The sequence below is a fragment of the Rhinoraja longicauda genome, chromosome 20, assembly GCF_053455715.1.
Source record: "Rhinoraja longicauda isolate Sanriku21f chromosome 20, sRhiLon1.1, whole genome shotgun sequence".
In the NCBI taxonomy this organism is placed as follows: Eukaryota; Metazoa; Chordata; class Chondrichthyes; order Rajiformes; family Arhynchobatidae; genus Rhinoraja; species Rhinoraja longicauda.
In genome coordinates, this window is record NC_135972.1 from 3,224,684 (window position 1) to 3,240,631 (window position 15,948).

The window sequence follows — 15,948 nt, forward strand, 5'->3', positions numbered from 1 at the left end:
TCCTTTGACCTCAGGCTATCCTTAACTTCTCTTGATAGCCGTCAGAATTACTTTTCATGCTATTTTTTAAACTTTAGAGATATATTAAACTTGAAAACAATTAGAAATTCTTTGAAAGTTATCTGTTGCTGATACAGTCATACCTTTAAATGTGGTTTTCCAATCTGCTATAGACAATATGTGCATCATGAATTTATAGATTGATTTATTGGATTTAAGATCCTGGTCTCAGATTGAACTAAATCTCTTTCCATTTTTTGAGTAAATTTCTGCTGTATCTTCTAATTTCTGTTCAATGTTCCCTAAAGGTCTGTTAAGTACTGTATCATCATTTTCTCACTGTACAACATTTGATCTAAAAATAATCTGTTCCCTCACTGGTTCCTCAAGATGCTGAGACCCGTACACTGAACGGTATTACTGCAGATTTGGTTTGCCCAGTCTACATATAGATTAAAGTCTTCCAACATTTTGTTATCTACACCTCTAATTTGGTGATTAATGTACCCTGAATTACCATTCTTGCTTGAAGAGTTATAGACCAATGCTACTCTTTGTTTCTCATACGTCCATCCTTACTGATTCCACTTTATTTTCTGTTTTGGTATTCTTTTCATCTACTTCCTTTATTCCAATCTTTAATTATAAGGATAATCTGTCTCCTTTACCATGTTGCCTATCTTTTGTAGAAGTCCTGTCATTGATCCATGGGGCTTATGGGGGATTAGGCTGGAGTTGTTACAGAGGGATGTGGAGGCTTTGGAGAGGGTGTAGAATAGGTTTACCAGAATGCTGTCTGGATTAGTGGGTATTACCTATAAGGACAGGTTAGACAAACTCTGAGGAGTGTCAAGAGGCTGAGGGGAAACCTGACAGAAGTATTTAAAATGATGAGAGGCACAGATAGGTTGGAATATCAGAACCATTTTTGCCAAGTTGGCAATATCAAAGACCAAAGGACATTTGTAAATTTCCCCGGTGTGGGACGAATAAAGGAATATATTATTCATAGCTTTAAGGTAAAGGGGCAAAGTTTAAAGTGGTCTGTGGGGCAAGTTTTCTATTTACACTGTGGTTGGCACCTAAAACGCACTACCACGGGTGGAGGAAGACACAATAGTGGCATTTAAGAAGGTTTTAGATAGGCATGCGGATATAGACGGATATGGATCATGTGCAGACAGATTTAATTAGTTTAGGCATCAAATACATTGTGGGATGAAGGACATGTTCCTGTGCTATACTGCTCTAAGTCACCTTTTTGTGGAATTGACAATGTGCTGTTGTTTTGCTAATGCTGACTCAAAGTGTAATTTGCCTTTTACAGGTCTTTTCCAGTGCTAAGTACCCTGCACCTGACAGGCTTCAGGATTACGTTTCAATTTTCACTGGTGCAGATGGCTCCACTTTGCAGAAGCGACCGCGCTACAAGATTCACAGCAAGCTGAAACCTCTGGATGAGAAAGCAGTACAGGTATCGGTCGCTCATAAACTCCTCCTTTCTGAAAATGTGTCAGAATTACCCACTTAACCTTTTGGACCGACCGTTCCAGAGTCTTTCTTGTCTCTCAGCAACAAGAATGGGTAAAGCACAGGACGGTCGGACAGCATCTCTTAGGACATATATAGGTGACGTTTTGGGTCGGGATCCTTCTTCAGACTCGCTTCACTTATACACTTCCAGTATAATGTTGGTTGCAACATTATGCTGTACCTCATTAATTACATTTGGACATTCTCTTGCTCTAGGTGCACAGTTTATCCAGAATGAAAACCCATAATTCTCTTCTTTTTTTGTTCAATGGCACTTTATTGTCACATTTCATTGTACAGTGAAATTCCTTTTTTGCATTGTTTCAGTAAAAATCACACTATATATAGGCACAATCATACTCGAGTACAAGACCATAAGAATAGTAGAAACCACTGAGACAGTATATGAGTTACCACATTTCTGATGCCATTTTGTGTGATTCAAGTCCAAAGTTGTTAAAAATGTTGAGTCTTAACTTGGCCTTAAAGTCTTGTTGTCCTAGCGGCAGCACTGGGTCAGAGTTGCAGAGGTTGGCCTGGCCAGGTGATGTTCTGACGTCCTCCGCTGCTGCAGGCCACATCCGATCTGCGCTCAGCCTCTTGGAGTGGTGCTCAATCCAATGTAGCCCCAGACTGCTGCAGGACCTCCAGCAGCCACTCCACATACACCTCGACCGTGCCGTCCCCTCACCTCCCGCCGCTCCGCTTCATGCCCCAGGCCCGACCCCAGCCAACTGCAGAATCCCCAGAACATTTGGGTGTTTTTTTTTTTAGCAAGATTGTATTTGTTTACATGTTAAAAGGAGAGGATTTACCTTTTTCAGATGCTTGTCAGAATAATAACCTGCAATTACTCCATTCTTGAGTTCACATGAATGCTTTTTGCTGCCAGCCCCTGGAATACTCTGGGTTATTGGGAACTTCTAGCTACCACAACATGCTCATGAATTATGTGTTTAATTAATTATAAAGTAAACAAACAATGAGACACCAAGTTTGTTACTCCTCCAGTTCTGTGTCTTTTTTAAGCTATCATGATGATCCACTATGTGTCGTATGAATATGAAGTGCTCTGCACAGGAGGCTGAAATGTTTTCCGTATTAAAAATTAATGTGAATAAACTAAAATAGTCATGTCCCTCTGCTTTGAAGTACTGTGCTGTGCATTTATGGTTAATACATTGCACATATTAATCTCTTAAAGCAGTAGATTATTTATTTACAATGCAAAGTGAATCGGAACAGAAAACTAATAGAGCAATGAATAATTCAATGCTACATGTTGTAGAGATGGGGAGTGGGCAGGAGAATGCCTCTGGTGGATTGTTTTTGCATAGACCTGGTCCAGTTTTGATAGACCAATTGGCCACCTTCCATGCTGTGACAATCTTATGATTGTTATTCAAGCCTGACAAAGTAGTCTACCTGACAAGTAAGAAAGAACTGCAGATGCTGGTTTAAATCGAAGGCAGACACAAAATGCTGGAGTAACTCAGCGGGACAGGCAGCATCTCTGGAGAGAAGGAATGGGTGATGTTTCGGGTCGAGACCCTTCAGACTGATGCAAAGTAGTCTTTGCGGTGCAATATCTTTCCCCTTCACTGCACGTCCTCTAGGGTTGTTTGGGGTGAGAGAAGCTGGGACAGGTATGGGAACGGTATGGGCACCCCACTTCACCAATGTAAGATTGGGGATGGGGAAGAAATGCAAAAGTGGAAAACCATAGAGAGAATTGGAGCACTTGGGGCTGTCCCAACATTTCTCACATTCACAAGTGGAGAGGGCTGACCAGAAAAATGCCCAAAAATCTGGTCCGTTGTTGAAAATGAATCAGATTAACCATAATAACCTAGCTGAGGTCTGTGCCTTGAAAGGAATGTCTGTGTGGTTTAGTATCCTTTTGCTTAAGCCTGCTGTTTCAGCCAGGGTCTTTTAGTTGTGAGATACAGTGCAGAAACCGTCCACGCCGACCAGCGATCCCCGCACATTAACGCTATCCTGCACACACTGGGGACAGTTTTTACATTTAACAAGCCAATTAATCTATATACCTGAATGTCTTTGGAGTGTGGGAGGAAACCGAAGATCTCGGAGAAAACCCACGCCAGTCACGGGGAGAACGTACAAACTCCGTACATTCTGTAGCATGTATCTGCAATCCAACGTTTAGCAGCTATGTCAAAAGGGCACTACATGTGACTGACATCACTGATGTGTGCTGATGACCTGTCATTCTGCAGAGGGAAACACAACTCAGACTTTCATTATGTACTGTGCACACTGTACTGAACTGAAAACCAAAGTGCATAGAAAACAATATCTAGGAAATACTTTTTTTATTGCATTTCATTTCTGATTTATTTTACTCAGTATCATAAAAGCAACCCAGTTGGTTCATAGACATCCTTTGGAAACCATAATCTGCCATCTGCATTATATTTAACTCTGGTCTTGTTCATGAAATAAATACTATTTTAAACATTCTTGAGAGATTGCAGATGTTTCTTACAATATGCCGTATGACCCATTAGGTGGTGTGAGGAACACCTTTCATTACTTTTTGCTTCTGAAACTCTTGTACTTTTATAGAAGTACAATAAAATTGATTACTAAAGGCAACAAATAGTATTGTTGCTTAGTTTTTCCTCTGAACATCAGTTCCAATCCTATACAATCCATCTTGTTTTTCTCTTCCCCATAGTTTTTGCCATCAGCCATCATGTAACCTATAGGAATGGTACTGAAGGACTTCCATTGTTGTATTACATTTTAAAAAGGGACATTTTGAAGGAACAACCCAAATGATTACAGCTTAGTGCACCTTCAGTGGTGACCAAAATATTGGACTCCACTCTGATGGACAGTGTAAACTTTATTTAGAAAGGCACAGATTAATGAAGGATAGGATAGATTTGTTAATGGACAGTTATGTCTGGCCAAATTGGATCTCTTCTTGCTGATTTAACAAGGAGGGCCAGTGAGGAAGTGCATTTGAAGATAAATATGCCTGTGATTGAAGGGAGTGTAGCAAATTAACTCTAAAATTGGTGCAGTGGCAGGCATCTGTGAGTAATAATTAGCGAGTAATTTTATGAAGTGAAGACATTTTACCATTAGTGTTTTATAATCATTCTGAAGAAGGGTCTCGACCTGAAACGTCACCCATTCCCTCTCCAGAGATGCAGTCTGACCCGCTGAGTTACTCCAGCATTTTGTGTCTACCTCGTGTTTTACAAAGGTCGGTTCTTTGCCCCTTTAAAATTGAATGTTTGGGGCACATTAAAATAAGTCTGCAAATGCTGAAAGGGAGAAAGTTTTTAAGGACGTGGATTATTTGGTCAACAGAGGCAAATGGAATTTGGTCCAGTGAGGTGCAAGGTGCATCACTGGGGGATGCAGGAGAGAAAGCAATACGCATTGATGAAAGGGTCCATGTGGAGGAATAGACAGAGCTTGCACTCTGTATCCACCAGGTTGCTTGACAGGTGGAAAAGGTGGCTGAACAGACTTTTGGAATGCTTTTCCTTATTAACCAGAAAGGATATAACAACAGGGAAATGATGATAGAATTGTATACAACTTTTGTCAGGCCACAGTTTGAGTCGTATTCTGATTTCCAGTCACCATGTTACAGGAATTATGCAATTGTACTGAAGAAGAAAAGGAGGGGCTTTTGGGATGTCAGAACTGGAACATTATATTTATGACAAAAAATTGGATAGGTTAGAGTTGTTTCCATTGGAATAGGGGAGGCAGAGGGCAAAATTAATTGAGTTGCATAAAAATACACGGGGTCTAATTGAATAGGAAGGATTATTTCCCCTGAGCAGTGGGATCAAAAATCGTGCAGTAGAGATTTTAAAATAATTGTTAGATGGGGAAATTAATAAGTGTTTGTACCCAGTGAGAAAGGTGGAGTCTGGAACTCAGTTTTGAAAAGGTGGTAGAGACAGAAATCTGTCTCTTGCATCATTTAAAAACAGTGAGTACTAGAAGACACTTGACAGGAGGGGTATGGATCAAGTGGTGGTAGACAGGAAGGGAGCTCTTTATCAACCAACTCGTGTGCAGAATGATAAACCCTCTGTATCATAAGCATTCTGTGATTCAATTATTGATTGCTGGCATGGTCTTTGCATCAATATTATGTGACTGAGATGGTTGGTTCAATACTATCACTACTATCAGCAACAAATGATTAAAATATCGTATTAAGAATAAATAAGAGTATGAGATAAAGCTAGCCAGAAATAATAGACATATAGTAAGAGTTTCTTTTAAAAGAAAACAACTTTATCAAAGTGAGCATTGGAATTGTACAAAATGAGTCTGGAGAAGTAATAATGGAAAGAGATGAATTAAACAAATATTTTCCATCAATCTTCATTACACAGGATACAAGTAACATCTCAGAAGTAATTGTAAATTGAGAATTGGAAGGGGGGGGGGAATTGGGAAAATAAGTCAAGTTGGCAGAGGTACTAATAATAATAATAATAATAAACATTTATTTTATATAGCGCTTTTCCAAATGCTCAAAGACGCTTTACAAAACAGTCAAAATATAAAAACAAACAAACTGACAAACTGACGGAGAAGCGGCGAACAAACAGCGCCAGCGTCCTCTCACGTCAGGGTCCGGCAGTAAACAATAAAAAACACAAGACACACAATTACAATTTAACACAAACAGCCATCACAGTGATTGCTCCAGGCACACCCTCACTTTGATGGAAGGCAAAGAAAAGTCATCTCCTCATTCTTCTCCCGTGGTCAGGCAGTCAAACTGCTGCCACGAGGCGATCGAGGCTCCCGACTTTTGAAGCCCCCACCGGGCGATGGAAAGTCCCAGGCCGAGCCGAGCAGGCCGATGAAGGTCCTGAGCCCCCACCGGGCGATGGAAAGTGCCGCGGCCGAGCCACGCAGGGCGATGAAGGGCCTGCGAGCGGGTCAATCGTACCACGCGCTTCGGGGCGGTCGAAGCTGCTACGACTGGAGCTCCCGAAAGCCGGTCGCCAGCCAGGGACCTGCGAACTCCCGATGTTGCGGTCTGCAGGGCCCACGGCCGAAGCCTCCGAGATGGTAAGTCCAGGCCCTGCGACCGGAGTCTTCAAGGTCGATTCCAGCTGGAGGCCGCGGAGTTAGACCGTAGCGCGAACGGAGATACAACACGATAAAGGTCGCATCTCCGTTGAGGAGGAGATTAGAAAAAAGGTTTCCCCCACCACCCCCCACATAAACAGAGTTAAAAATAAATCAAAACATACATTTAACGATAACAATAGACAAAAACAAATAAAAAGACAGAGAGACTGCCGGTGAGCCGCAGCTGCAGAACGCAGCCGCGCCCCCTGAACTGAGCAGTTTGTTGGACCTGTTGGCTGACGTCTGCCTAGCTTCTGATGAACGATATCTTAGTGTCTTAAAGGTGACAGGTGAGATAATTAAGCGCTGATTTTAATTTTCAAAACTTCTTAAGATTCAGAGAACTAAAGAAAAGTGAGCACGAGTGAGCCACCTGGCTCCCTGAACCTGCATGGACATTTGTCAAGATCATGGCTGATATTCTACCTCAGTACCTTTCTCCAGATCTGTCACCGAAATCCGTTAGATTTCTGGATATTAAAGATTCTATCAAACTGTTTTAAGGGCATAAAATTCCAAACATCTGCCTCCGGTAGTCTTAGTCTTTGAGATTCTCAACCTTTTATAAGTAGATTAGAAGCAAGAGGGTAGCTGTCCCTGTAATGAAATCTGTGTGTGGAACTGGGAGATATGAGCAGAATCCTAAAGCTAAGGTGGTGTATAAAATATAACCTGGAATTGCTACATTTGATGCTGAACGGAGATCCTCTGGGTTAAAGGGACATGTGAAATGAATGTCTTGTGTGGGGAACGTTTGATTGCCTGGACTCAACTACGAAGAGTGGCCACTTTCCCTGTCGAGTCCTCCTCTCAAATCGAAGATCTGTCCAATGAACACCCAAATTATGGCATCAAGAGATGTTTGTAGTACAGGTCAAGACTTACTGAATGAACTAATTGAGCTATTTTCCATAGGAGAAAGTAAAGCTTTATCATGTGTGTTTGAAAACTAAATCGCGTGAAGACAATGAGATGGAAGAAGGGTTGGGAAGTCTTCCACGAAATATCAGCTCCATCAGTTCTCTTCTGCTATTCAACACAACTGAGAACCCGTAGGTATCACTGAATCACTTAGTTATTTTTATTGGTGCAGTTATTGTCTGTGCTTGCACATGTCAGTAAGATGGGCTTGTTAGTCATGCTATCGATGCAAGATGGGAATCACAGGTGACAATTAATTATTAACATCTTGGGTCTGAAGAAGGGTCCCAACCCGAAATGCCTCTTGCCCATATCCTCCAGAGATGCTGCCTGACCCGCTGAGTTACTCCAGCACCTTGTGCTTTTTTAATTGGTAAACCAGCTTCAGCAGTTCCCTGTGCCTAACATTTTAGGAATTCTTTTAAAGAATAACAACTGGCAACATTTTTTAAAAAAATACTTATGTTTATTGCTAGTTTTATGTATGATAATATCTCATGTATGAATATAATGATACATTTAAACAAAACCATCTTGGAGGCAGACACAAAGTGCTGGAGCAACTCAGCAGGAGAGGCAGCATCTCTGGAGAAAATGAATATGTAAAGTTTCTGGTCGGGACTTATCTTAGAAGTATGTAATTTTGTTAATTTTCTTGAAGTGCATCAAAGTGCTAGGTAAATGTACCTGAAAAAAATGGAAAACTTAAATAAAGCCATAGTCTTTAATTTTTGTCTGCATAAAGGCAGTCACATACTGGATTTTCATAAATGTAAAATTGGAAGTTTTTACTTTGCATTGTAAAAAAATTAAAGATGACTGTTTTGAAGGTATTTTATCTTGCAAAGGCATTTTTAACTTTTTGAAGTTCCTGTTGAACAGCTGTGTTTCTAAAACGTAATTACTGTCTGTCTTGTCAAAAAGCAAATTTTATATAGATGTTCATTCCAGAGATGAATGACAATAGTGTGAAATGTGTTCACATTTTTCAATTCTAGTGGAAATAGTGGGAACTATTATTGTACTGCCTAGAGGAGATACAAATTATGTAGAGGTTATTTCAACCTCTCGATTTAGGCTCTTGAACATAGTGGGTGCCTGGATGCATTTTTCATTAAGCATAAACTATTTGTAAGAGCCCAGTGGTAACTGGCGTGCATTTGTATATTTCATTGTATAAAGATGCCTTTGGAAATGGAAATGCTGGACCCGCTCCAATGCAGATTAAACTTTTATGGCTATCTAAGGTATAAGTTATGAATTGTGAAGATTATTTCCACAGAATATAGAAAAGGAAATATATTTTGTTGACATGTAGCTTATGCTTCGGTGTACAGTTTTGTTCTTTTATTCTCTGTGGAAGATGAGGCTAAAATATTAACCTACATAGTACAGAATGTACAGAACTGCCCTGTATATTGAGATAGAGCGTGATCTTGGAATCCAAGTCCATAACTCCTTGAAAGTGGCAACACAGGTAAATGGAGTGGTATATAAGGCATCTGGTATGCCTTCTTTCATTGGTCGGGGCTTTGAGTATAAGAGTCAGAAAGTCATGATGCAGCTTTATAGGACTTTGGTTAGGTCACATTTGGAGTATTGTGTGTAGTTCTGGTCACCCCATTACAGGAACGATGAGGCTTTGGAAAGGGTGCAAAGGAGGTTTAGACAATAGACAATAGGTGCAGGAGTAGGCCATTCGGCCCTTCGAGCCAGCACCACCATTCAATGTGATCATGGCTGATCATTCTCAATCAGTACCCCGCTCCTGCCTTCTCCCCATACCCCCTGACTCCGTTATCCTTAAGAGCTCTATCTAGCTCTCTCTTGAAAGCATTCAGAGAATTGGCCTCCACTGCCTTCTGAGGCAGAGAATTCCACAGATTTACAACTCTCTGACTGAAAAAGTTTTTCCTCATCTCCGTTATTAGAATGCTGCCTGGATTACAGGGTATGAGCAACAGAGAGAGGTTGGACAGACTTGGATTGTTTTCTCAGGCAGTGGCAGGGAGATCTGATAAAAGTTTACAAAGTTATGAGGCATCGATAGAATAGACAGTCAGAACATTTCTCCCAGGATGGAAAAATCCAATACTAGAAGGCATAGCCTTCAGGTGAGTGAGGCAAAGTTTAAAGGAGATGTGCAGGCTAGATTCTTTTTTTTTTTACACAGATGGTGATGAATGCCTGTAACATGCTGCCGGGGGTGATGGTGGAGGCATCAATAATGGCATTCAAGATACTTTTGGATAGGCATATGGATATGTGGGGATATAGATTATGTGCAGGCAGATAAGAGTTGGTCTTAGCAACATGTTCAGCACATACATTGTGGACTGAAGGGCCTGTTCCTGTGCTCCAGTTCTATGCTGTATACTGTTCTTCTTTTTTGCAGCTACAAGAAATATGTTCTATTGGATCCATTAGCTGGTGCTGTGACTAAAACTCACACTGCACTTGAGACGGAGAAAGAGGACAAGCCGTTTGATGCACCACTCTCTATCACCAAGAGAGAACAGCTTGAAAGACGGGTAAATGTGGAGCATCTCTAAAGTCGGGAGTGTTTAACTGTTGTATGCATCAAGACCGGAATCATGAAATTCTTACTTGCAGCAGCATAATAGGCGTGTAAACACAATACACATATAATAAACAAAAGATCAATAATTTAGAAACCATTTTCCATAAATTAATGTCTGATCACTTGAAATGTAAGAAACTCATGAGAGTTCACTCGGCTACATAACATGCTGTGCACAATAATACTCATATATAATGAGGGATATTCATGCTATATTAATGGGCTCAGCTTTGTATTATTACATTATATTCACACCGGTCATAAACTGCTTCACTGAGTGGGGGGAAAGAAAGGGAGATATCTATACTTAATAATTTATGATTAACTACATTAGCTGAACAAAAGAGAATGATAATCTAGTTCATTTCACCTGTGATAGCAAATTGTAAAAGAGATCTGTCCATAATTAAATTGTCATTTTTTTGCTGCAAATATCTTTTCAATTATCAATACATAATTTCTCAGACAAGTTTGGTTTGGTTCCGTCACCTTTGCATTGGCCATCTGATTAAACAACTTGCTTCCTTCTGCTTGTGATGTATTCATGAGGGATCCAGTTACTTGTAATGCAAAAAAGTACTAAAAGCTCATCTTTTGTGTTTAGGTCTGGGGCTAGGCTCTTTAGTTTTAGTAGCCCAACATAATATTTACGTCACCCATTCCTTCTCTCCAGAGATGCTGCCTGTCCTGCAGAGTTACTCCAGCATTTTGTGTCCATATGAGATTTAGTAAACTTGGAAGGAAATGTTTGTTGATGCAGTAATGCCCAATTCCCACATGAATGAAAACCTATTGGTGAAATAGTTCATGGAACATGAGATAAATATAATGTAATATGAGCCCATTAATATAGCATGCATATCCCTTATTATATATGAGTATTATTGTGGCACAGTGCGTTACGTAAATTGGTGTATTTTTGGCATGTGTTCCGAGGCACAGTGAAAAGCTTTTGTTTGCATGCTATCCGATTAAATCAGATCATACCATAAATGAGACTAATCATGTAACACACAAACGCAATAGTTAGAGGAAAGAGCAAAATACCAAAGTGCAGAGATGTCTGGTGCTGCTGTTAGAACATTCTTCTAATGCCTGCCTCTCCATTTTGCTGTAAGATTATTTTGTTCAGCTGCTTCTCTTGGGCTTCTGAATATGATTTTTCTTTTGTTTCAGACAACAGAGAACTATTTCTACGTTCCAGACCTGGGTCAGGTGCCAGAGATAGATGTGCCGTCCTACCTGCCCGACCTACCTGGCATTGCCGATGACCTCATGTACAGTGCTGATCTAGGTCCTGGTATCGCACCCTCTGTACCTGGAAGTAATATGCCTGAACTGCCCAGTTTCAACATCGAACCTGTCTACACCAATGGCCCAGGTAACACGCAAGATGGCTGTGGGATTGATAAAACCACTTGCATTATTGGGACGTATGGAACAAGCTGCCTGAGGAGACAGTTGAGGCAGCTACTATAACGGCATTTAAAAGACACTTGGAAAGACACATGGATAGGAAAGGTTTGGAGGGATATGGGCCAAACAGAGACAGATGGGACTAGTATAGGTGGGGCACCTTGGTTGGCTAGTTGGGCCAAAGGGCCTTTTTCCCCATGCTGTATGACTAGTAATAAATGAATGACTGCAATATTAATGCAAAAAAAACAAAAACATGTCTTTGGTGTACGGAGACAGACTATAGAAGTTCATAGTTGAGGTGAGTGTTGCATGATGTTGAAGAGCCTGATGGGTGTTGGGAAGAAGCTGTTCCTCTTTCTGGTGATCACATTATCTTCCTAATTACATGAGACTAATACCGTTTGTGCCACCTGGACATTTATTGTCACAGACGGTCCATTTGCTCTTTCTGTCCCCACCCCATAGAACATGCGTGTTTGTCTAGTTCTGTTCAAAAGTGGTTTTCCTTGTGCATCACCAGCCTGAGTGTCTCCTGCATTTTCTTTCAGTGTGTTTTTCTTGCAGTTTAATGTTTCTTCATTAGGGTGCACGGATTGCGCTATGGCGGTTAATCAAAGTCCAATCAAAGTTTGTTTCTCATTTCAGATCAGCAGACCACTAATCTCCCGCTGCCATCCGTAGAACTGCCCCCGCCTGAACTACTGACGCCAACGAGTGCTCCTCCACCACCACCCCCGCCGCCACCACCTCCACCTCCAGCCGAGTCTACCAGCAGACAAGCGCCAGGTTTGTAAACATCTCGCTGTTCTGCGATAAAGCCAATGAATTACTCTCTCCTCTGTCACCGGGATTAAGGATGGCAACAAATAAAGTGATTATCCATCTCGTAGATCAGTGTTGCCATCCGCAGGAATGTTGTGGGATTGCAGTTCAATACAGCAAATGCAGAGGGAATACAGGCCAGTAAAGTATGTGTATTTCAAGATGTATGCTCTGATTTGTAATTCTTTTACATTGCCTGTTGTCTTCATTTAATTAATTTATAAGAACAGAATTGCCCCAAGTGCAATATATATATATTTTTTAATTGAATAAAGGTCTCGAGGTCAGTTTATTGTCACGTGTTCCAGTTAAGGTACAGTGACATTTGAGTTACCATACAGCCACACTAAGTGAAAAGCAACAAGACACACAACCACATAAAACTTAACATAAATATCCGTCACAGTGGATTCCACATTCCTCACTGTGATGGAAGGCAATAAAGTTCAATCTACTTCCTCTTTGTTCTTGTAAATTAAATAGTTGCTCTGTTTACCTGCATAAAAACTCCAGAAATCTATGGTGCTTTCTGACCAACTGGAACCAAGGTAAATTCAGTATCATTGTGCATGTAAAATGGGCATTTGCAGATCAATTATCTGTTTTCTTTTATTTTTTTAAAAACTAGAAACAACCAACAGGTAAAAATTGTAAATTGCCTCTAGTGTGTGGCATAGTGCTAGTGTGTGGGGGTGATCGCTGGTTGGCATGGACTCAGTCCGAAAGGTCTCTAAAGTCTATCTTTAAAGTCCAAAGTAAAGTCAGGCAGCATCAGTGGGATGTCTTGTACCTGAGATGTGATTGTTCCTCTCTTTCCACAGATGCTGCCTGATTTGTTAAGTGTTTTCAGCATTCTGTTATTCCAGATTTCCAACATCTGCAATTTGTTTTGAGTACATTTTATACATCTTAGCTGATTTTCCTTTTGATTGAAGATTTTTTTTGAACCTTTCCCAAAAGTTCAGTCTCGTCTCAAAAATAATCTTCTTCCAAATGAGTCTTGACTCTGATTGTGAAGAGCACTTATTGATTTCTCTGATTTCTTTCTTGTCAGACGGTGTTGTTCAGGGAGCACCTCGGGAGGTAGTGAAGCCCTCGAACGGAAGAGCCAGTCTATTGGAATCCATCCGGCAGGCGGGCGGGATTGGCAAAGCCAAGCTGCGCAATGCCAAAGCCATTAAAATGGAGAAGAAGAAACAGAAAGAACAGGAGCAAGGTATGTCCCCTCTCTCCCTCCCTCTGGCTTCACATTTCACTCCTCTTCTCTCCTTATCTTTATGAGTAGCAATGATTTAGAGGGACATGGGCCTGACGTGGGGAGATGGGACTAGTGTAGATGAGCTATCTTGGTTGGCATGGGTAAGTTGATTCCATGCTATATGTCTCTATAACACCCTATTGTCTCCTTTTCATCTCTAACCTTTTTCACTAACTGCACCCATCTGCCAATCCATCTAACATTGGCCAGGTAGACACAAAATGCTAGAGTCTCGACCCGAAACGTCACCCATTCTTTCTCTCCCAAGATGCTGCCTGACCCGCTGAGTTACTCCAGCATTTTGTGTCTACCTTCGATTTAATCCAGCATCTGCAGCTTTGTTTCCTAACATTGGCCGGGCTTTGTCCTGCCCCCACCTTTATTTGAACAGGGTCCTGAAACGCCATCTCCCAAACGCCATTCCCTCCACGGGTGCTGCCTGACCTGCTAAGTTCCTCCAGCACTTTCTGGTTTTAATCATTGTTGTATATTTCAGGCGTGACACTGGTTTATGAAACTATTTGTTATACTTTATGTTTAATATTTTGAGAAGCTGATTGTGAAAAAAAAGCTTTTAATTACATTTTGATTGTTGGGTGGGAAGGGGGAAATATTACCTTTTCCTTCAACTTTAGGATCTGAACTGTTGTCAATGCCTAGGGATTGGATTCATCAGTGAATGTAAAATACTTCATCTGTTGCAGACAAGTGGAATTTTAGATGCTGTTGGTTACAGAGAAATGATGCATTATTAAGCATTAGAACGGCAGAAACAATGACCATGGTGTAGCTGCCCCCCCCCCCCCCCCCCCTTCACTCCTTGATAATGCATATTTTGGAACAAAAATAACAAAAATATTTGCTTTTCAAGAGAGCTCTTCGGGCTAAAGGAATCAAGGGACGTGGGGGAAAAAGCAGGAACGGGGCACTGATTTTAGATGATCAGCCAAGATCATATTGAATGGTGGTGCTGGCTTGAAGGGCCAAATGGCCTACTCCTGCACCTATTTTTCTATGTTTCTATATTGAATTGAATTTATTTGTCATTCAAAAAAAATAATTTGAACGAAATGTCATAGCTGCAATAATGGAGATAGTAGTTTCCTTGCTGGTTTTGAGTGGTGGCGGGAGAGAAGGTGGCCATTTTGCTGGATGTTCTCTTGTGTTCCAGGTGGAACAAGGGAAGGAGCTGGGAATCTGATGTCTGATCTCTTCAACAAGCTCGCAATGAGGAGAAAAGGTACGGCACATGTTGTGGACACAGCTCTACCAGTGATTTTAACAACAGTTAATGTCAATACTTGAATAGGGGGAAGAAAACACAGATGCTGGATTAAATCGAAGGTAGATACAAAATGCTGGAGTATCTCAGCGGGTCAGGCAGCATCTCGGGAGAGAAGGAATGGGTGACGTTTCGGGTTCAGACTGATGTCAGAGGAGGGGCCGGTCCCGCCCCGAAACGTCACCCATCCCTTCTCTCCCGAGATGCTGCCTGACCCGCTGAGTTACTCCAGCATTTTGTGTCTACCTTCAGTACTTGAATACATCACTTTAATGCTAAACACAAACTGTATAAAAAATGTGTGAATGCAGCTTCCTTTACTTTGCTCAATTACTTTTAACAATTCAACAACTGTATCCTTAAGACTTTTATTACAACCAGTTACCATTTAATGCCAGTCTGTGGACGGGTTTATGCTTCAACCTCTCGTCACCCATACGTCATAAGTCGTCGCGACCAATAGTTATGGACATATTATTTTGTAAGGGGGGTAGAGTGGCACGTGAAGTGTGGCCTTGGGAACAATTTCTCTTCACTTTGTTACAGACGTCCCCTTCCCACTGTTTAACTGTTAGGCTCAACACCTCTGCCCCTATTGTGCACAATGGTTCAGCTAGTATAGCCGCTGGCTCACAATGCCAGAGAGCTGGGTTTGATCCTGTGCTGTTTTTGTAGAGTTTGCATGTTCTCCCTGTGACCGCGTGTGTTTCCTCCCACATCCCAAAGACGTGCGGGTTTGTAGGTTAATTGGTCTCTGTAAATTGCCCCCTGGTGTGTAAAGAGTGAACGAGAAAGTGGGATTAAAAACTAGTGTGAAGGGGTGATGGATGGTCTGTGGACTTGGTGGGCCTGTTTCCATGCTGCATTTCTAAATTTGATTGGGGTTGATGTGCTCAATGCTGATACTTTATTCAGGACTCCACTTTGAACTATTCAACATGTCGATACATAATTAACAGATTCAAACGTATGTCTGATTTTCTGCAG

General features: G+C 41.2%; 1 protein-coding gene across 3 annotated transcripts in view; it reads left to right on the forward strand.

The window, feature by feature from the left end:
- The window catches only part of wash1 (WAS protein family homolog 1), a 64,178-nt gene that overhangs the window by 41,978 nt on the left and 6,252 nt on the right, over positions 1–15,948 (forward strand). For all 3 annotated transcript variants that reach the window (XM_078416746.1, XM_078416744.1, XM_078416745.1), the window contains exons 4-10: positions 1,328–1,474; positions 7,594–7,730; positions 9,995–10,130; positions 11,357–11,561; positions 12,245–12,385; positions 13,476–13,637; positions 14,851–14,919. In XM_078416746.1, the coding sequence (XP_078272872.1) occupies positions 1,328–1,474; positions 7,594–7,730; positions 9,995–10,130; positions 11,357–11,561; positions 12,245–12,385; positions 13,476–13,637; positions 14,851–14,919 (997 nt within the window). The remainder of the gene's footprint in view (positions 1–1,327; positions 1,475–7,593; positions 7,731–9,994; positions 10,131–11,356; positions 11,562–12,244; positions 12,386–13,475; positions 13,638–14,850; positions 14,920–15,948) is intronic.